General features: G+C 41.4%; 1 protein-coding gene across 9 annotated transcripts in view; it reads left to right on the top strand.

The window, feature by feature from the left end:
- The window catches only part of MELK (maternal embryonic leucine zipper kinase), a gene marked incomplete at both ends in the record, with an annotated part of 101820 nt that overhangs the window by 36276 nt on the left and 44579 nt on the right, over positions 1-20965 (top strand). For all 9 annotated transcript variants that reach the window (XM_080709600.1, XM_080709597.1, XM_080709598.1 and 6 more), the window contains one exon: positions 14597-14683. In XM_080709600.1, coding sequence (XP_080565726.1) covers positions 14597-14683 — 87 coding nt within the window. The remainder of the gene's footprint in view (positions 1-14596; positions 14684-20965) is intronic.

Raw genomic sequence — 20965 nt, 5'->3', positions numbered from 1 at the left:
GACTTCACTTCAAAAACTACTCTAATATATAAACAAAGGACTTAAAAAGCATAGGATGCTGCTATTCAGGTTTTTTTGAGTATTTTAATATTAATCTAGGTTAATGTTTTAAAAAAAATAGGTTTGTTTGTTTCAGTAGTAGGAATTGAACCCAGGAGTGCTCTATCACTGAGCCCTTTTATTTATTATTTTGAGATAGGGTCTTACTAATTTGTCCATGCTGGCCTTGAACTTGGAATCTTCCTGCCTCAGCCTCTCGAGTAACTGGGATTGTAGGTGCTTACCACTGTTTTAAACAAATGACTTCTGGACTGTGATTAAAAATGTTGATATTACTAGAGGATATGTATACTTTGTGTGCTAGTTAACTATTGATGCATTAAAAAAAATAAACGCCTGAAAGTAGTGGCTTAAAACAATACTAATTTACAATTCTGTGAACTAGCAGTTTGGATTTGATTCAGCTGGGCAGTTCTCATGCTTGGTTTTTTTTTTTTTCTTTTTTCTTTTTTCTTCTTCTTCTTTTCGGTACTGGGAATGGAACCCAGGGGCATTCTTCCTCTGAGCCACGCCCCCGTCCCTATTTTTTATTCTTTATTTTGAAACCAGGCCTCACTGAGTTGCAAAGGGCGTCACTAAGTAGCTGAGGCTGTCCTTGAACCACAATCCTCTGGTCTCAGCCTCCCGAATGCTGGGAATACAAGCATGTGTCACCATGCCCAGCTTTCATGCTGGTTTTGCTGGATCACTCATGTGGCTTCAGTCATCTGGTAATTTGACCAGTGCTGAATGGTAATACAAGTCTCACTCAAAAGATTGGCTGAGCCAGGCATGGTGGCACACACTTGTAATCCCAGCATTTGGGAGGCTGATACAAGAGGACCATGGTTCAAGGACAGCCTCAGCTACTTATTGAGGCTCTTTGCAACTCAGTGAGACCCTGTTCAAACCAAAGAATTAAAAAAAAAAAAAAAAGATTGGCTGTTTTCTGGGCCACTTGTGTCCAGCAGCCTGGCCTGGGATATTTCATATGGTGATTGGATTCTAAAAAAAGGAAGAAAGTGGACAAGCCCTAATACCCAAGTAATTTTAAGCCTTTGCTTGCATGCATTGTGCTTGGTAATGTCTCATTGGCCAAGCAAACCCCATGGCTGAGCCCAGAGCCACAGTGGAGGGTATATTCCTCAAGGCCAGTAAAATTCTTATTCTTTATTTGTAGATAAGGAAACTGAGAAATAAATAAGAGATAAATTCAGTGAAAACAGTGCCATTGCTTTACATTTTTGTGAATTTCTTTAAGTCTGGCTTAATAAGGCACTTGAGTACTTAACTGCTTATGCATTCATTTGGGTCTGATATATTGTTTTTATTCAAGCAGATGAAGAAAATGAAGCCTCAAAGACATGTTTAATTAGAATAGGGAGAAGTATTTTAATAGCCCTTTTAGATAATTGAGGATATTCTCTGATATTGCACCAAAAATTCAGCAGTAAAGTGGAACATGCATATAGATCAACAAAATATCTTGTCTGTGTGTTTCAGATATGCTACTGTGTAGACTTGATACAGTAGAGACATATTTACTTCCTGACATAATCACACCAATAAACATACTCTTCTAGCTGGGCCTGGTGGGCATAGGAGGATAGTAGGTCCAGCCAGCCTCAGATACTTAGTGAGGACCTCCACAACTTAGACCCTGTCTCAAAATAAAGAATAAAATATAGGGCTGGGAATGTAGCTCAGAGGTAAAATTCCCCTGAGTTCAACCTCCAGTATCGTTTAAAACAAAATTCTCTTTCTAGTGGCCAACTGATCTAGGAAAGATAGACTTCACTTGCTTCAAGCCCCTTCTCACTCTTAACTATTAATGGCCATGCAACCTGGGCTAAAATCTTTCCTGATTCTTCTTTTACTGTCATCTCCAGAAATTTATCCATATTTCTCCTGACCCTCCATCAATCTTTAATGTCTTTTGAGCAAATACAATTTAATTTTAACAATTATGAACACTGAGAGCCTAAGAATTGTGCAAGTGCCTGAACATTATGGCAGAAGGGCCAGGAAAACTACGATGTGCCCCTTGTGGAGAGTGGATAGTGCAAATACTGTATTCAACCATTGGGGGTCATTGTTTCTCCATGTGTACAGGGCTTCGCATGTCGGCTTGGCCTCTGAGAGGGTACGATGCAATACTGTTTGTGGTAGAACAGATACTAAAACGAAGAAAGTCTTTTCAACAACCCAAAAGATTTTATCTTGGTCACAGTATAAAGTAAAATATAAAGCTTTATACATTAACCAGATTACTCAATTTTCCTTACTTTTTTTTTGGGGGGGGCACTGGGGTTGGAACCCAGGGACATTTTACCTCTGAGAATTTTATTTTGAAACAGGGTCTTGCTTAAATTGCTGAGATTGGCCTCAAGTCTGCAATCCTCCTGTCTCAGCCTCCCAAGTACTGGAATTATAGGTGTTCACTACCATCCCAGCTTCCTTACTTTTTTTTTGGTACTAATGGTTGAACCCAGAGGCATTCTACCTCCAAATTATACCCCCAGCCTGGTTTTATTTGTTATTTGGAAACAGTCTCACTAAGTTGCTGAGGCTAGATTTGGACTGGCAGTCCTCCTGTCTTAGCTTCCCAAGTACTGGAATTACAAGCGTGCACCACCATGCCTAGCTTTCCTTATATTTTAAAATAATAATTGCTAATATTTGTCAAGTACTCAGAATAGTGTGTCATTACAGTAAGGGATCTATCTGTATATGTTATACTGTAGTGTGATTAGTAGTCTAATATAGAATTCGTAGCATAGTACCCTTAAGAGCCAGGCACTATTCTATGGGCTATGTGTTTTTTTTGTTGTTGTTGTTGTTTTGTGGGTCTAGGGATGGAACCCAGGGGCATTCAATCTCCAAGCTACACCCCCTGCCCTATTTTTTTATTCTTTAATTTGAAACAGGGTCTCACTAAGTTGCGGAGAGCCTCACTAAATAGCTTAGGCTGTTCGTGAACTGCGATCCTCCGGTCTTAGCCTCCCGAACGCTGGGATTACAAGTGTGTGCCACCACGCCAGGCTCAGGCTATGTGTTTTTAACTCTTTTAGCTTATCTAATTCTTACACTACCCCTCTAAAATAGGGAGTTACTTTCTCCATTGTGCACATGGAGCAACTGAGACTCAGAAACATTAAGTAACTTGTCCATGTTAAACAACTAGTATGTGTAGAACCAGGATTTTTTTTTTCTTGATACTGGGGATTGAACCTAGAGGCATTATACCTCCAAGTTATACCCCCAGCCCAGTTTTATTTCTTATTTGGAAACGATCTCACTAAGTTACAGAAGACATCACTAAATTGCTGAGGCTGGCTTTGAACCTGCGATCTTCCTGCCTCAGCCTCCCAAGTACTGAGATTATAAGCATGCACCACCTCATCCTACTTAGAACCAGGATTTGAATATAGACAGAAGGGCTGCAGCATGTAATGGATCTGATAGGTCAACTGCTTCAAGCTCAGGGCCTGTGTCCTGCGCATCCGAAACCTTTGTGGCAGACATTGCTTATCTGGCCTCTACTGGAGCAGAGTCATAGAGAGCATTGTGATGTGGTAGAAAATCCCTGAGCTCATCTTGGGTGGCTAATAATCACTTTTCTGAATTTTCATTTTGTTACCTGTAGTATGGGTTTTTTTAATTTTTAATTTTTAATTTTTTAATTATTTTTTGTGGGTCTGGGGATGGAACCCAGAGGCATTTGACCTCTCAGCTATACCTCCTGCCCTGTTTTTTTTTTATCCTTTATTTTGAAACTGTGCAGCTATGATCATGGTTGTTCATGCATTAGTTTGGTATTTTGGTTTTCATTTTTTTTGGTGGATACCCAGAGGTGGTATTGCTGGATCATATGGTAAGTTTGTTTTCCTTCTTCTGAGGATCTTCTATACTGTTCTCCAAAGTGGTTGCACCAACTTGCAATCCCACCAACAATGTATTAGAGCTTCTATTTCTTCACACTTATTCCCACTTACTGAAAACCTGAAAGCCAGAAGGTGAGTAACTTTTGACAGGATGATCCACTTACAACCAATTTGTTTTTTTTTTTAAATAGAAGTCACTTGGGTTTGGAAATCTGCTGAGAGATTAGGTGAGGCAGCGGCAGCTTCTATTGCTTCCTGGCCACACAGTTGAAGAAACCCACTGGCCCTTTGCTGTGAAGTAGGCCCCAGTTCCAGGCCTGCCATGCAACAGGCTCCGGGCCCTGATTTGCTGGCCTCAGACCTGGCCTTGCCCCGCGGCAGACTCAGGGCCCGGCTTCACTGGCCCCAGACCCGGCCTCGCCTCATGGCAGGCTCAGGGTTCGGCCTCACTGGCTCCAGACATGGCCTCACCCTGCGGCAGGCTCTGGTTACTGTCACTGTGGGTGTGACATTTACAGAGGTTCCTATTTTCCTTCATATATATAATTAGTAGGAGAAAACAGCATGTATCATTTGCAGAAACTGAGAGTCCAGTTCCCTAGGAGCAATGGATTTTATCTCCCAACTGAAAGTGGAGGCACATATCCTCACCATGGAGAGTGGGATCCACTGGTCCAAGCACACCCTGATCCCTAGTGCAGTGCAGAGGAGCGCAGTAGCCATGAACTGAGGTCTCCTGGGACCTCTGGCTCAGCAAATCAGCCCAGCAATATGGGTGGGGCTCTCTCCAAATTGTCCTGGACATTTTTCCCCATATATGGTCAAGTTATTTTTGACAAGGTTTCCAAGAACACTGGGTGAAGAAAATAATATTTTCACTAAATGTTGTTTAAAAATAATAATTACATGAAAAAGAATAAAATTGGACCCTTACCTAACACCATATACAAATATTAACTCAAAATAGATAAAAGGCCTAAATGTAAATCTTAAGACTATAAACTTTCAGAAGAAAACCTGGGTCATAAAACTTCACAACATTGAAATTGGCAGTGATTTCTTGGATATGATTCCAAAGGCACAGGCAACAAAAGAATAAATAAACTTCATAAAAAAAATATTGTACATCCAAAGACAATGTAAGCAGAATTAAAAGTTGCTGATAGAATGGGATAAAATATTTCCACTTGCTATATCTGAAGGTATATTAATATTCCAATAGAAATCCTAAAAATCAGCAAAAATAAAAGCAAACAATACAACTTAGAAATAGGTAAAAGATAATGAATCTCCAGAGATTTTTTTTTTTTTTTTTTTTTTTTTTTGTGGTGGTACTGGGGTTCCTGGAAGCCCTTCTACCTCCAGGCTACACTTCCAGACCTCTTTTATACTTTTTATTTGGAAACAGGGTCTCTTAAGCCAGCAAGGCTGGCTTTGAACCTGTGCCATCCTCCTGTCTTCGCCTCCCAAGCGTGGGGATTACAAGTGTGCGCCACCATGCTGGCTCCAGAGATTTTTATATGACCAATACACACATGAATATCACTCATCATTATCATAAAATAACTAATCATTAAGGAAATACAAATAAAAACTAAGTGAAATATTACTTCACATTTGGTAGGATGGCTACTTAACATGAATTTCCTTGCTCCAGCCCTATACCTTGAGTTTGTTACTATCTTTACTTGTAAAGTATGTTTCTTGTAAGCAGCAGATGGATGGATTCTGGTTTTTAATCCATTTTGCCACTTTATGTCTTTTTTATTGGGGAATTGAGGCCATTTACATTCAGTGTGATTATTGAGAGATAACTTTTAATTCCTAACATGTTAAGATTTTATTTCTGTTTGAAATACTGTTTAGTTTTGCTTAGTTGTCTGCTGGATGGAAAATCTTGTTTCTCTGGTTCTGGTGTGTATTACCCATTTCTTCTTTGTAGTTAATCTCTGAGTATTTTCCCTAGTGCTGGTTTTGAAGACATAAATTCCTTCAGTTTCTGTTTGTCATGGAAGCTTCTTATTTTCCCATCTAATTTGATAGATAGTTTTGCTGGGTAGGAAATTTTTGGCTGGAAGTTGTTTTCTTTCAGAGTTTGGAATATGTTATTCCAAGCCCTTCTGGCTTTCATGACTTGGTTTGGGAAGTCTGGAGTGATTCTAATTGGTTTGCCTCTGAATGTCACTTGGCCTTTTGTTTTTGTTGCCTTTAAGATTCTCTGCTTGGCTTCTACATTGGTCATTTTGACAATTATGTGGTGTGGGGAACCTTTTCTCTGAGCCTGTATAAAAGGAGTTCTGTAAGTTTCCTGGACCTGTGTATTGACCTCTTGCTCTATGTTTGAAAATTTTTCTGCTATTATTTCTTTGAAGAGATATTGATCCCTTTGGTTTCACCTTCTTTTTTCTCCTCTATTCCAATTATTCTTAGTTTAGCTCTCTTAAAATGGGCCCATATTTCTTCAATGTCAAATTCCTGCTGTCTGACTTTTTTTTTCTAAGTTATAAATTATGTGTTCGTTTTTGGAGTGATCATCTTCTAGGAGTGAGATTCTATTCTCCATGTGGTTTAATCAATTGTTTATAGTTTGAATTGATGCCTTTACTTCAATGATTGCATCCTTTATTTCTTTTAGACACTCTTTAAATTCTTTTCAAAGATTCTGTATTATTTCTACAGTTATATTCCTGATTTGATCTTCTGGAGATCTCTGAATTTCTGTGTATTCAGGTTCTGATATTGTGGGGTTATGGGCGTTCATTGCTCTATTGTTGTTCCTCTTTCCCATGATTTCAGAAGTTTGTGCCTTCTCTGGGTTCTTCCCCTGGTCACCACAACTTCACTTAGGGTGCTCTGGATCTTGAGTTTGTGGTAATTTCAGTCACTACTACTCCTTTACTGGGTTCTATTGCAAAGTCTCAGACCCAGGGAGTTAATCGAGGCTGCAAGACTGTGGGGATGCCGGGCTGGGTGTTTTCCCATGGGAAGCTGTGACCAGGGTGTGGTATTTTTGCCACCACTACTCCTTCACTGTGTTGGCCTGCAAAATCTCAGACCCAGGGAGATTATCAAAGCTGCTCAAGTCCCTGGGGGTGCAGTACTCAGGTTTCTCCTGTAGGGGCCACAATTTCACTTATGGTTATTGTGCACGCTGATCTGGAGCTGTCGTGGGTGTGGTGAACTCGCCACCACGGTTGGCAATAAGGCGCTGCTGCCATGCCCTTGGCCGTGAGGCTGGCGTATTTCTTTTCTGGTTTTGAGCTTTGTTCCGAGTCCCTGGAAGGTGTGATGAGCTTGGCCACTGGGAGTTTTAGATGTTCTTTGTGCTGAAAGAACTGCTGAATTACACCTGAGTGATCTTCAGCTCCTTGTTTACCTTTCCTCTCTGGTGCCTGGTTTTGTGAGGCAAGATGCCACTGGCGCGGCTCCACCACCTCAATGCGGGCTGGTTTCTTTTCTGGTCTCTGGTTGTTCTTGTCTTCTTTTTCTCTGTCCCTTGTGTTTACATTTTTTATTTCTCTGCTCATAGTGTTTTCTGGCTATGAAAACTGCTGATTTTGTGGCAATAGAGATCGAGTGTTAGCAGGACTCGTAAACACTGCTTTTCTCGGTTGCCATCTTCCCAGAAGTCGACATTTTTCTTACATAGTATGTTGTTCAGAATTCCTGTACATGTGTGGCAAGAGGAGTCTACTTTTGTGGAGATATTTTCAAAAATTTAAGGTGGATTGGATTGGATATGTCTGCCCCTCCCGAATACTGGCCGCTCCTACCGCCATTTTGATTAGTCTCCACAAAACTTTTTCTTATGTAGTATGTTGCTCAGAGTTCTTGAGCATGTGAGGCAGGAACAATCTACTTTTGGAGAGATTTCTTCAAAAATTCAAGGTGGATTTGGTTGGATCTGTCTGCCTCTCCTGAATACTGGCCACCACTGCTGCCTTCTTGGTCTCTCCTACAGTATGTTGTTAAGTATTCCTGTGCAAGGGTGGCGGGAGCAGTGTGCTTTCTGATCTCTTCTGGGATATCCCGCCAAAATCACTTTTCTTGCAGTGGCAGGTGCCGCGATGTAGTCTTGCCTCTAATTCTGCCATTTTCCACTCTCTCTCCTCTATTTCAGATAGGATGTAATGACTGGAAATGTTTCAGTGTGTTGTCCCATTCAGCTATTAAATCAAAATGTGTTGTCCAGGGTTTCTCAGGGGGATGCACATCCTATTGGGCTGCTACTAACCATCACCGCTGCGGTTGTGGTCACTGCTGCAGCTGCAATTGCAGCTGCCGTCATCTTCCTTCCTCTTCAATATTTTTTAATAAAAGAAAACAGTACGTGTCTTTTGCAGCAGTTGGGAACCCAAGTACTTAGTAGCAATGTATTCAATCTTCCCATGAAGAGCAGAGGCCCACAGCTTCACCATGGAGAGCGGGTTCTGCTGCTCCTAGTGCACCAAGCCCCAGTGCTACGCAGACCCAACTATGCGGGGCTCCATCTGATGCGCCCTGAAGATTTTTCTTCCATAGTATGTTGTCCAGAGTTCCTGAGCATGTGAAGCAGGTGCAATCTACTTTTGGGGAGATTTCCTCAAAAGTTCAGGGTAGATTAGAATGAATCTACCTGCCTCTCTCCGATACTGGCCATTGCCGCCATCTTGGCCCTCCTCCCGAGCATTTTTCTTACATAGTATGTTGTCCAGAATTCCTGAGCATGTTGGGCAGGAGCAATCTTTTTTTGGGGGGAGATTTTTCCAGCAGTTCAAGGCGGGTTGGATTGGATTTATTTAGCTCTCCTGAATATTGGTTGCCGCTGCTGCTGTTGCCGCCGTCTCTGCCATCTTGGTCATCTCTTCTGTCTTATATTTTAGGTAGGAAGTCATAGCTATAAATGTATATGTTGTCCCAATCAGATATTAAACCCAAATCTGATGTCCAGGGTTTCTCAGAGGAATACACGTCCTATTTGGCCACTGCCAACTATTGTCATGGTCGCAGTGGCGTCTGCAGCCGCCAACATCTTGGCTCCTTCCTCTTTTTTTTTTTTTTTTTTTTTTTGGTGGTACTGGGGTTTCTGGAAGCCCTTCTACCTCTGGGCTACATTCCTGGACCTATTTTTTAAATATTTTTTTAAATTTGGAAACAGGGTCTCCTAAGCCAGCATGGCTGGCTTTGAACCTGCACTGTCCTCCTGTCTCCGCCTCCCAAGCACAGGGATTATAAGCGTGTGCCACCATGCCCGGCTCAATATTTTTTAATAAAAGAAAACAATATGTGTCTTTTGCAGGAGTTGGGGGCCCAAGTACTTAGTAGCATTGTGTTTTATCTCCCTACCAAGACCAGAGGGTCACAGCTTCACTATGGAGAGCGGGTTCTGCTGCTCTGAGCGCACCCTGTCCCAGTGCTGCGCCGAGGAGCACGGCAGCTAGGAGTGCCCTTGGCTCCTGGAATGCATGGCGCTGGCTGATCTGACTATGCAGGGTTCCATCTGATGCTCCCCGGACATTTTTCTTACATAGTATGTTGTCCAGAGTTCCTAAGCATGTGGGGCAGGTGCAGTCTACTTTTGGGGAAGATTTCCTCAGATGTTCAGGGTGGATTAGAATTAATCTATCTGCCTCTCCCCGATACTGGCCGTTGCTGCCACCACTGCCATCTTGGCCCTCCTCCTGAGCATTTTTCTTATATAGTATGTTGTCCAGAATTCCTGAGCATGTGGGGCAGGAGCAGTCCTTTTTTGGGGGAGATTTCTCCAACAGTTCAAGGCGGGTTGGATTGGTTTTTATCAACCTCTCCCGAATACTGGCTGCCGCCGCCGCCACCATCTCTGCCATCTTGGTCCATCTCTTCTTTCTTATATTGTTAGGAAGTGATGGCTATTGGCTGCCGCCGCCGCCACCATCTCTGCCATCTTGGTCCATCTCTTCTTTCTTATATTGTTAGGAAGTGATGGCTATAAATGTCTCTATATATTGTCTCAATCAGATATTAAACCAAAATGTGATGTCCGGGGTTTCTCAGAGGAATACCTGTCCTATTTGGCTGCTGCCAGGTATTGCTGCTGTGGCCGTAGTCACCAATGCAACTGTGGCCACCTCCATCTTCCTGGAAATCTCTAGTATAGGTATTTTAATGTCAGTTTCTTATGCATGTTTGGGTCATGTCTTGCCATTTATAGTTAAATTTTATAGATCATATTAGGTCATTTCTCTGCTTAGCCTACTATACATAGAGCTATTGCAAAGACAAATGAGTTATATACAGAAGAGGTATATGGAGTTGTTGCTTTTCAAATACTTGTTTTTCTTTTTCAGCATTGTGTTTTACAAAAAATGGAGTATAAGCTGGTTGTGGTGGTACAAACCTATAATCCCAGTACTTGGGAGTTGGAGATGGAAGGATCATAGGTTCAAGGCCAGCCTGAGTAAATAAATAAATAAAAGGGCTGGGGAATGCCCCTTGGTCCAATCCATAGCAACACACACACACACACACACACACACACACACACACACACACTCACTGAGCTATAAGAAGTAATTCAGATTTACATTGATATTTAAGATATAGATGCTATAACTATGTATGATCTCTTGCCATTTCCATTCACAGCTCTAGTACCTAACTATTGTTTCGAATAGAAGTTTTATTCAATTCCATTTTCTGCACTAGTGAACAGGAGATGTAACAGGCACAGATAATTCAAAATAATTGGCTAGTTTCGGGGTATGCATTTTCTTCTTAACCTAACTTGAGTATGTGTGACTGAGAATTCAGGACACATAAAGTATTGAGCCCCTTTGGAAAACCCAGCTGGAGAGAAGCCGTGTTTTTCAGACCTTGATGTCTTTTTTCGCCCCACTCTATTCATCTTTCCATTTCAGGAGTCCAGCAGAAAGCACAGCACCTCCTTCTTACCCTTCTTCCCTTTCACATGCATTGCTTTTGGTAAAGGTATAGAGCAGGAGTCTAAGAAGAGAGATGGTTTTCTTAAGAGAAATTCAAAATCTTTGTCTTCCTGCTTGAGCAGTGATGATACTGAATAAAGGATCCTCACTTGGGCTGTGTGTGGTGGTCCAGGCCTGTAAGCCAGCACTTGGGAGGTGGAGACAAGAAGATCGCAGGTTCAAGGATAGGTTTTAGGACAGCGGTAAGCAGTTTAGCAAGACCTCAGCAACTTAGTGAGACTCTGCTCCAAAATAAAAATATAAAAAGGACTGGGGGTATAGCTTGGAAGTAGAATGCCCCTGGGTTTAACCCCCAGTACCAAAAACCCCCACAAAATCCCAAACCCAACTTGGTGTTAAACTATTTGTGCTTTGGAAGTTGGGATCATTAAATGGGAAATTCTATAGTACCGGGAACTGCCAGGCTCAAAGCAAATCAATGAAAACTTATTCTTCCACAGTTCCACCAATATAAGCCTCTATGGCCACTATTTTCCCTGTAACCCATGGGGTTGTGCTGTACAGCCAATAGTGCAAATTTGTGTCACTCGGTTCCAGCTATTGCAACAAAATACTATATATTGGGTAAGAAATTTATTTCTTAGAGTTCTGGAGGCTAGGAAGTCAAGATCAAGGCACTGCCCTATTTTGTGTCTGTTGATGGCCTGCGTGTGTGTGTGTGTGTGTGTGTGTGTGTGTGTGTGTGTTTGTGTGTATGGTACTGGGGATTTAACCCAGAAGCATTATACTTCCGAGCTACACCCCAGTCCTATTTTATTATGTACTTATGTATGTATGTATGTATGTATGTATGTATGTATATATGTATGTATGTATTTGTGGTACTGGGTATGGAATCCAGGGTCCTTCTACCTCAGAGCTATACCCTCAGCCCTATTTTTTATTTATTTTGAAACAGAGTCTCATTGAGTTGCAAAGGGCCTCACTAAGTAGCTGAGGCTGGCTGTGAACCTTGATCCTCCTGTCTCAGCTTCCCAAATGCTGGGATTACAAGCGTGTACCACCACACCTGGCTCTTATTTTTTATTTTAAATAAAACAGAGTGTCACTAGGTCGATGAGAGTCTCACTACTTGCTGAGGTTATCCTCAAACCTGTAATCCCCCATCTCAGCCTCCCAAGTACTGGATTACAGGTGTGTGCCACCACATGCGGCTTGGCCTGCATTCTTTTAGTCGGTTCCCTTGCACTGCAGCCCGCCATGGTGGAGGGCAAGGGATCTCTTTGGGGACTCTGAGTATACTGATGTCGTTCATGAGGATGGGGCCCACTCTGGCCTAATCGCCTTCCAAATGCCTCACTTCCTTATGCTGTCACATTGGTGATTAGATTTCAGCAATGAATTTTAGTGAGATACCACTTTTAAGCCTCAGCAAGGGCATTGTTTCTCTCCTTCTGTAATGGCACAATGACTCCATCTTGAGTTCACTGTTAATAGTGTGGTGTTCTGCAAAAGGGAAGGTCATGCTGGGCATGATGGCGCACGCTTGTAATCCCCGTGCTTGGGAGGTGGAGACAGGAGGATCACGCTGATTCGAAGCCAGCCTTGCTGGCTTAAGAGACCTTGTTTCCAAATAAAAATATAAAATAGGTCTGGGAGTGAAGCCCGAAGGGTTTCCAGGAACCCCAGTACCAACACCAAAAAAAAGAAAAAAAAAAGGGGGAAGGTCATGATGTTGTTCTCTCTGTGCTGAGCAAGCCTCCCTTTCATGTTATGTGGTTCTGACCTGATCTTGAAGGTCAATGACAATCTTGCGTGTTCGATCTAAAGAAAGTGATAGAATGGTAAGAATAGTTAATCTTTAAGACTGGTTAAAGAAACTGGAAGAGAGAAAAGTTGAAGAGGAAAGATTGACTATTATATTAAAATTTCAGAAAGGATGTTATATCAAAGAAGAAATTGATTGTTGGTAAAAAAAAAATAGCTTTTTTTTTTTTTTTTTGGTGGTACTAGGGGTGGAACCCAGATGCTTTCTACCTCTGGGCTATACTCCCAGACCTATTTTATATTTTATTTGGAAACAGGGTCTCACTCAGTTGCTGAGAGCCTCACTAAGTAGCTGAGGCTGTCTTCGAACCTGCACGATCCTACTGTTTCTGCCTCCCAAGCGTGGGGATTACAAGCGTGCGCCACCACACCCGGCCAAAAATAGCTATTTTTTAATGGCTTAATCTGTTTAGATATCCTGGTTACTCCCTATATTTTATATATATTGCAAGGGATACACCATCTCTCTTTTACAGGTGATGAAACTTATAGAGGCTTAGAGAGGTGTAGTGACATGCTCAAGGTCATATGATTATAAAATGATGCCAAGGTCATCTAATGCCAAAACCTGTTAGCTGCCACGCTGCGTGGACTCAGAGTGGATAGAGATCACAGGGAGACAGACCTCAGGCAACAGGAGAAGCTAACCATCCCAGCTCTTCCGAGTTCCCTGCAGGAGACTACTTGAAGCAGAAAGTCAAACATCACTTCCTGGGGCTGTTGTGAAGAGGATGTCTTACTTTGGAAAGAGAAACTTGAAAATTACATTCCTTATAATTCTCTTCACATGTGATCTTCTGAATTGTTTGAGGCCAGGCCATTCCTTCCTTTTTGTTCTCAGTGATCCTTTTTAAATTTATTTCTGGCCCCATTTTTGGTGAGGTCTGTCACGCAGAGATATGAATGCGTGAATAATTTCCATCCTTAAGTAAACTGATATTTAGGTGATGGTTCTATTTTCAACATGGTGACAACTGCAGCACCTATGACACCATTACAAGGGCTCCTTGCATTGACTACCATATATCTTTCTTTTTAGCCAATTGTATAGCCATTGATTTTTGATGCCTGGATGGTTGATCTGTGATGAAAATGTCACTGCATTTCTTGCAGTAGGGAGGGGGGTACAAGTCCATTTGCTGTGCAAAGGAGTTTTGACAATTGATCATGTGATGAGGGGGCATATGAAAAACTGGGAAAGAAATCATCTTCTTAAAATGCCTAATGTCATCTGATAACATCTTTTAAAATTATGAGGATTATTGGGTTGGGGATTGCTCAGTGGTAAGAACACTGACCTAAAACAAGTGAGGCCCTGGGTTCAATACTCAACACCATAAAAAAAATTATAGCCAGATGTGGTGCACACCTGTAATCATAGTACTGGGCTGAGACAGGAGGATGGTAGATTAGAGAATAGTACACCAGCAACTTAACAAGACCCTTACCATCTTGGTGAGACCCTGTTTCAAAATATGAAATGATGTAAGCTGGGCGTGGTAGCGCACATTTGTAATCCCAGCATTTGGGAGGCTGAGACCCGAGGATCGTAGTTCGCAGACAGCCTCAGCTACTTAGTGAGGCCCTCCGCAACTCAGTGAGACCTGGTTTCAAAATAAAGATTAAAAAATAGGGCAGGGGGTGTAGCTCAGAGGTCGAGTGCCCTTGGGTTCCAATCCCCAGATCTGCAAAAAAAAAAAAAAGAAAAGAAAAAAAAAATGAAAGAAACAGTGTAGTTCAGAGGTAGAGCACCCTTGGGTTTGATCCCCAGTTACACACACACACACACACACACACACACACACACACACACACAATAATGAATTTTGATTCATACTGTAAAGTTAAATTCATGTCGTTTTTACATATGTGTTTGGTTTTATAAAGTATTATTAAAATTATGTTTGTAATTTTTGTTAATAAAGTTTATAAAATTCTTTTTTGTAGCTTATTCATCTTGATGATGATTGTGTAACAGAGCTTTCTGTACATCACAGAAACAACAGGCAAACAATGGAGGAGTTAATTTCATTGGTAAGAAATACATGAATTAAGAGTGAAGTCTTTTGTTTTAGTGTTCTTTTTTTTATCTGGACATTAAACATTATGTAACGTTTTTCATACCTGTTATTTTAGCATCAATGTAAATATTGTATTTATTTTATATTTATGTATACTTGAAAGTAATTCTTTTCTGATGTCTGTTGGATGTCCTCTTTAAAAATTATTATTTTAAGTTGGGCGTGGTGACTCACGCTTGTAATCCCAGCACTTGGGAGGCTGAGATAGGAGAATTGCACAGGTTTGAAGCCAGGCTCAGCTACTGAATGAGGCTCTCAACAACTTAGTGAGACCCTGTTTCCAAATAAAGTATAAAATAGGTCTGGGAGTATAGCCTGGAAGTAGAAGAGTCCCTGGGTTTCACCCCCAGTAACCCCCCCCCCCAACACACATATTATTACTCTAGCTGGGCATGGTAGTGTGCGCCCATGCTAGTATTGGGGAGGCTAAGACAAGAGGATTGCAGGTTCAAGGACAGCCTCAGCAAGTAGTGAGACTGTCAAATACCTAGCAAGACCCTGTTTCAAAATAAAAATAAAATAGGGCTGGGGTAAGCCGGGCGTGGTGGCGCATGCTTGTAATCCCAGTGCTTGGGAGGCTGAGACAGGAGGATCATGCAGGTTCAAAGCTAGTCTCAGGTACTTGGTGAGGCTCCCAGCAACTTAGTGAGACCCTGTTTCCAAATAAAATATAAAATAGGTCTGAGGGTATAGCCTGGAGGTAGAAAAGCCCTTGGGTTCCACCCCCAGTACCACAAAAGAGTACCAGTTTTCACTACTTTAAAGTTCTATGAGCAGGGCATGATGGCGCAGTTTTCCCTACTTTAAACTTCTCTGAGTGGGGCGTGATGGCGCATGCCTGTAGTACCAGTACTTGGGAGGCTGAGACAGGAGGATCTCAGGTTCATGGCCAGCCTCAGCAACTTAGTGAGTCCCACCACAATTTAGTGAGACCCTGTTTCAAAATAAAGAATAAAAAATAAGAGCTGAGAATATAGCATGGTGGTAGAATGCCCCTGGGGTTCAATCCCCAATGCTGAAAAACAAAACAAAAAAGCAGTTCTCCAACATGGAAATCTGGTTCTGCCATAAAAATGAAGTAAACATACGGTTTTCTTTTTACCTAAAAACCTGTAGCATCACATCATCCTCAACCATATGAAATAAATATCATATAATCGTCAAGATTTTGAACTGGGCATGATTGTTCAGAATTACAGGCACATTTATAATCTCAGTACTTGGGAAGCTAAGAGAGGAGGATTGCAGGTTTGAGACTGGCCTCAGCAACACTCTCAGCAACCTAGTGAGAACCTTTTTCAAAACATAAAAAGTCTGAGACCTGAGTGTGGTGGCCTTTGCTTGGAATGCCAGTACTTGGGAGACTTAGACAAGAGGATCTGGGCTCACAGACAGCCTCGGCTATTTAGTGAGACCCTCTGCAACTTAGTGAGACCTTGTTTTATAATAAAGAGTTAAAAGTAGGGCTGGAGATGTAGTTCAGAGGTAGAATGCCCCTGCATTCAATCCCCAGCACCACCAAAAAATAAGGGGGGTTGCTGAGGATATAGCCAGGAGGTAGAATGCCTTGGGGCTCAATTCCCAGTCCCCCCCCCCACACACACACAAAAAGATTTCTGATGTTGGATGTTGGATCACTTTAGCTCTTCCAGATGCTTAATTTATAGTTTATACCTATATTTTTTTCCGAGAGACAGAGGCATGAATGCCTCAGAGACACGAATGCCTCAGAGGCAACTGTTGTCTCTGAGTGCAGTCTTAGGCAAGGATCAGAGTCAGCTTTGCTTCTGATTCAGTACCATGTCTCATCATTTATGATTTATATTTGTTTTTTCTGTTTTCCAACTTGCAAGGTTCGGACCTTAGCTAAATTTTTTTTTTAAACAAACAATGCTTTACTTAGGCACTTTTATTTTTTCCACTGAGGAGGCTATATAAACAAATTCTTTTGAATGTATAAAGCTCTAGAATATGTCAGAAAATGGAAGTTTACTTTTTCATGGATAATGCCTTTAAGGAAACTTAAGCAATCTAAAAAAAAATTATATGCCTTTTTTGGGGGATGATCTTAATAGAAGACTATATTTCAGATGTAAAAAAATTTTAAGCCAGGTTTGGTGGCGCACGCTTGTAATCCCCGCACTTGGAAGACGTAGACAGGAGGATTGCACAGGTTCAAAGCCAACCGCGCTGGCTTAAGAGACCCTGTTAAAAAAAAATGTGTGTGTGTGTGTGTGTGTGTGTGTGTGTGTGTGTGTGTGTGTATGTGTGTGTATAGATATGTGTACATATATATATATATATTAGGTCTGGGAGTGTAGCTCGGAGGTAGAAGGGTTTCCAGGAACCCCAGTACACCCCCCAAAAAAATTAAAAAAATGTTTTTCAAACATCTATAAGAGTAGAAAGAATAGTATGATAACTATGAAACTCACCGAAATAGTTTCATTGTACTCATCATCCAATTTTAACAATTATTAGTATTTTTCCAGTTTTAACTATAAACCACAGTCTCTCTCATTTACCTTTTCCAACTGGAGTATTTCAGAGAAAATCTCAGACATTATGTTCTTCTTTTTTTTTTTTTTTTTTTTTTTTTTCCTTTTGTACTGGGGATTGAAACCTGTGATCCTCCTATTTCAACCTCCCAAGTACTGGGACTATAGGCTTGTGCCACCACCTGGCACATGATGTCATTTTTCTCTAGGAAAAATTAGTATCAAGCCCATAAAATTTCTTTTTTTTTACCCTGTGTTATTGGGGATTGAACCCAGAGGTATTCTACCACTGAACTATACCCTAGACCCTTGAAAACACTTTTTCTTTTTTTTGGGAGGGGTGGTATTGGGGTTCCTGGAAACCATTCTACCTCTGGGCTACACTCCCAGACCTATTTTATACTTTTTTTAAAATTTGGAAACAGGGTCTCTTAAGCCAGCGCGGCTGGCTTCGAACCTGGGCAATCCTCCTGTCTCCATCTCCCAAGTGCAGGGATTACAAGTGTGTGCCACCACGCCCAGCCTCCTTAAAAACACTTAAAAAAAAATTTAAAACAAGAATCAAAGTTGCTGAGGCTGACTTTGAACCTGTCATCCTTCTGTCTCAGCCTCCCAAATATTAGGATTGGCTGTGTGTCTTGCTGTCCCCAGCTAGATACGTAAATACCCTAAATCTGAATCTTTAACATACTTAGGCATGCTGGCATATGCATATAATCTTAGCACTTAAGAGGCCAAGATAGGATTGAAGGTTTGTGGCCATCCTCAGCAATTTTTTTTTTTTTTTTTTTTTTTTTTTGTGGTGCTGGAGATTGAACCCAGAGGCTTTCTACCTTCGGGCTATACTCCCAGACCTATTTTCTATTTTATTTGGAAACAGGGTCTCACTAAGTTGCTGAGAGCCTCAGTAAGTAGCTGAGGCTGGCTTCAAACCTGTGCGATCCTCCTGTCTCAGCCTCCCAAGTATTGGGATTACAAGTGTGTGCCACCACACCCGGCTAGCCTCAGCAATTTAATCGAGGCCCTCTGCATCTTGGTGCGACCCTTTTTCAAAATTTATTTATTTTTCGTGTGGTATTAGGGGTGGAACCCAGGGGCCTTCTACCTCTGGGCTACATTCCCAGGCCTATTTTATATTTTATTTAGAAACAGGGTCTCAGTGAGTTGCTGAGAGCCTTACTAAGTAGCTAAGGCTGGCTTTGAACTTACACAATCCTCCTGTCTCAGCCTCCCAAGTGCTGGAATTACAAGTGTGTGCCACCATGCCCAGCTTTCAAAATTTAAAAATAAAATAGGCCTGGGTGTTGCCGACTAATCTCAGTTGGGTCGTTATTGTCAGCTCCCGGTCAAATCCTCAGAAAGATGGGGCAAAAGGCAGGTGGAGTTCTGCAGAAACTTATCTGCAGCGATTCTTTCCCCTCTATGAATTCCTTAAGTTTTTAGGTACGGCGCTTTGGAAAGAATCTGAGGTGGACCAAGGCTTCTTGAGCCAATGACACTTTATTACAAAAACTCCAAGAAATTTATACCCTTCACCAGTAAAGTTAATAGTAAGAGGAGAGGAAGTGAATGTAATCACTGTGAAACAATAGTGAATGACACGTAAACAGAGGTAAAAAAACTAGTCCGGTTTTCAGCTGGCTTTTGGCTTTCAAGGGATTAACTCCGGCTCTCTCCCAGATCTTACAGTCAAGCAGTTCCAAAGGGCAATCTTTCAGAAGAAAACGGGCACACCCAAGGCTTGGAGGCTTCTCGGGGAATCTTCTTTAACTTTCCTGGAACTTTCCATCTTTTGTGCTCAGTTCCATATAGCAAGTGTGGGGAGATGTGGTGATTCAGGTGGATGTGATAGAGTTTCTCCAGGTGTTGGCATTTTACCTTCTAAATCTGAAAGCTTAAGCAAACTCACAACACAGTTTGGTAGACAAAATACCACAAACAACACCACAAAGTTCTTGGTTTTAACTGTCAGATGTATTTCCTTAACTGCTGAACACTCTTCTTTAGACAACGAGCCTATTAAAAGTCTAACCATCTTTAATAATCCATTTCCCTGTCACAAGCCCTCTGCAACCTGCTCTTAACCTTCTAATTCCTTTCTTTCTCAGTTGGGACTTTCTTATGATAAGCCCTTCTTCATGAAAAAGTGCTTTCTTACTCTTATGGTATTTCCTTTCCTTCATACATATATATTTAGAATATCTGTCCTTTATTTTGTCATTTTCATTTCTAGCCATGCGGCATTCTCCCTGTCTCGGGAACGCTCACACTGGGCGTAAAGGTCAACAATCTTTCTCCTTGGCTCTATTGTATTTTGGCAACTAAGTTGTTCATCAACTAAATTGCTTCGAAGTCACACACAAAATTTTATCTTCTCTGTCTCTAGGCAGGATCTCAAGGGTAAACAAAGTTTCCTTAAACTGAGCTATCGGTTACCGGTTACCGGAGTTAATAGCTTAACCTAGTGATAGGAGTTACCGGTTACCGGAGTTAATAGCTTAACCTAGTGATAGGAGTGAGGGTCGGAGACCCTTTGTGATTGCTGCAGCTGGAATGCTTATCACAGCATCTGAGTTCTGGCCAGTTTTTTCCTTACTATTGAGCAAAGCCAAGGACGTTTAGACAAATTATTAGTTTATTTCCACGGACTCAATTTCATAGTCCTAATTTCACATCACCGGAGCAATTCGTGTAGAAAGTTAAAAGGAATCATTAATAGTCATGAAGGGTATCTAAAAGTGGGGGATATATTGGCCAGAGACAACACCTCTTTCTCGGGGCGTTTTTGCCGAATAACTATGTGGAGTGGGGTCTCAACACATAGATGCCGAGGCAGCAGGATGTCTTGGCACCTAGGTTGTAGTTCAGAGGTAAAATGCCCCTGAGTTCAATCTCCAGTACTCTCCCTACCACCACACACAAAGTAATATAATCAACTGGGTGTGGTAGTATGCTCCTGTAATTCTGGTTTCTTGAGAGACTGAGGTTGAAGAATTCCAAGTTTGAAGCCAGCTTTGGCAACTTTTATTTGGAGATCCTGTATCAAAAAAAAAAAAAAAAAAGTTAAAAAGGACTGTAGATATAGCAGTGGTAGAACACTCTGGGGTTCAATTCCAAACCCATTACTGCTAAAACTAAAAATAAAACAACTCAGCATTCAAGAATCATTGAAAATAAAACCTTTCATGTGATATCTTTTACAATTAGGTCTCTATATATCTTCCAAACTTCAAAGTGAAATAGGAATTAATTGCTTCCCTCCTTATGCCGAAAGCACAGATATTGAAGCATATTGGGAATTATTTTCTGGTGTTACAGCTCTCTAAGAATCTTCTGAGTCATTCTGAAAGTTAAGCACAACCAACATTGATACTGCAGTGAGTAAAATAATCGTTTTCTCATTCTTAAATGCCTGTTTATACTCAAATCCAGTTGCAAGAATGAGGAGGAGACAGGCTACTCTTTCTAGGTCAGATTTCTCATCCTTGGCTGTACATTGGTATCATCTGGCAACTGTTAAAATAATCCTCATGCCTTAATTTTATCCCCAGGGATTATAATTCAGCTTGGTTATGACCTAGTAGGTGTTGGAATTTTAAAAAGCTTCTCAGATGATTGCATTGTGCAGCTGTGGGTTAAGCCTGTTTCAGATTCTTGCTATGCAAAGTATAGTCTAGGACCAGCAGCTTGTTAGAAGTACAGTATCTCCGACTCCACCATAGACATATTGAATCAGA

Source organism: Muscardinus avellanarius, assembly GCF_963383645.1.
Source record: "Muscardinus avellanarius genome assembly, chromosome: 13".
Taxonomy (NCBI): domain Eukaryota; kingdom Metazoa; phylum Chordata; class Mammalia; order Rodentia; family Gliridae; genus Muscardinus; species Muscardinus avellanarius.
This window is presented reverse-complemented; position numbering and strand designations above follow the sequence as displayed.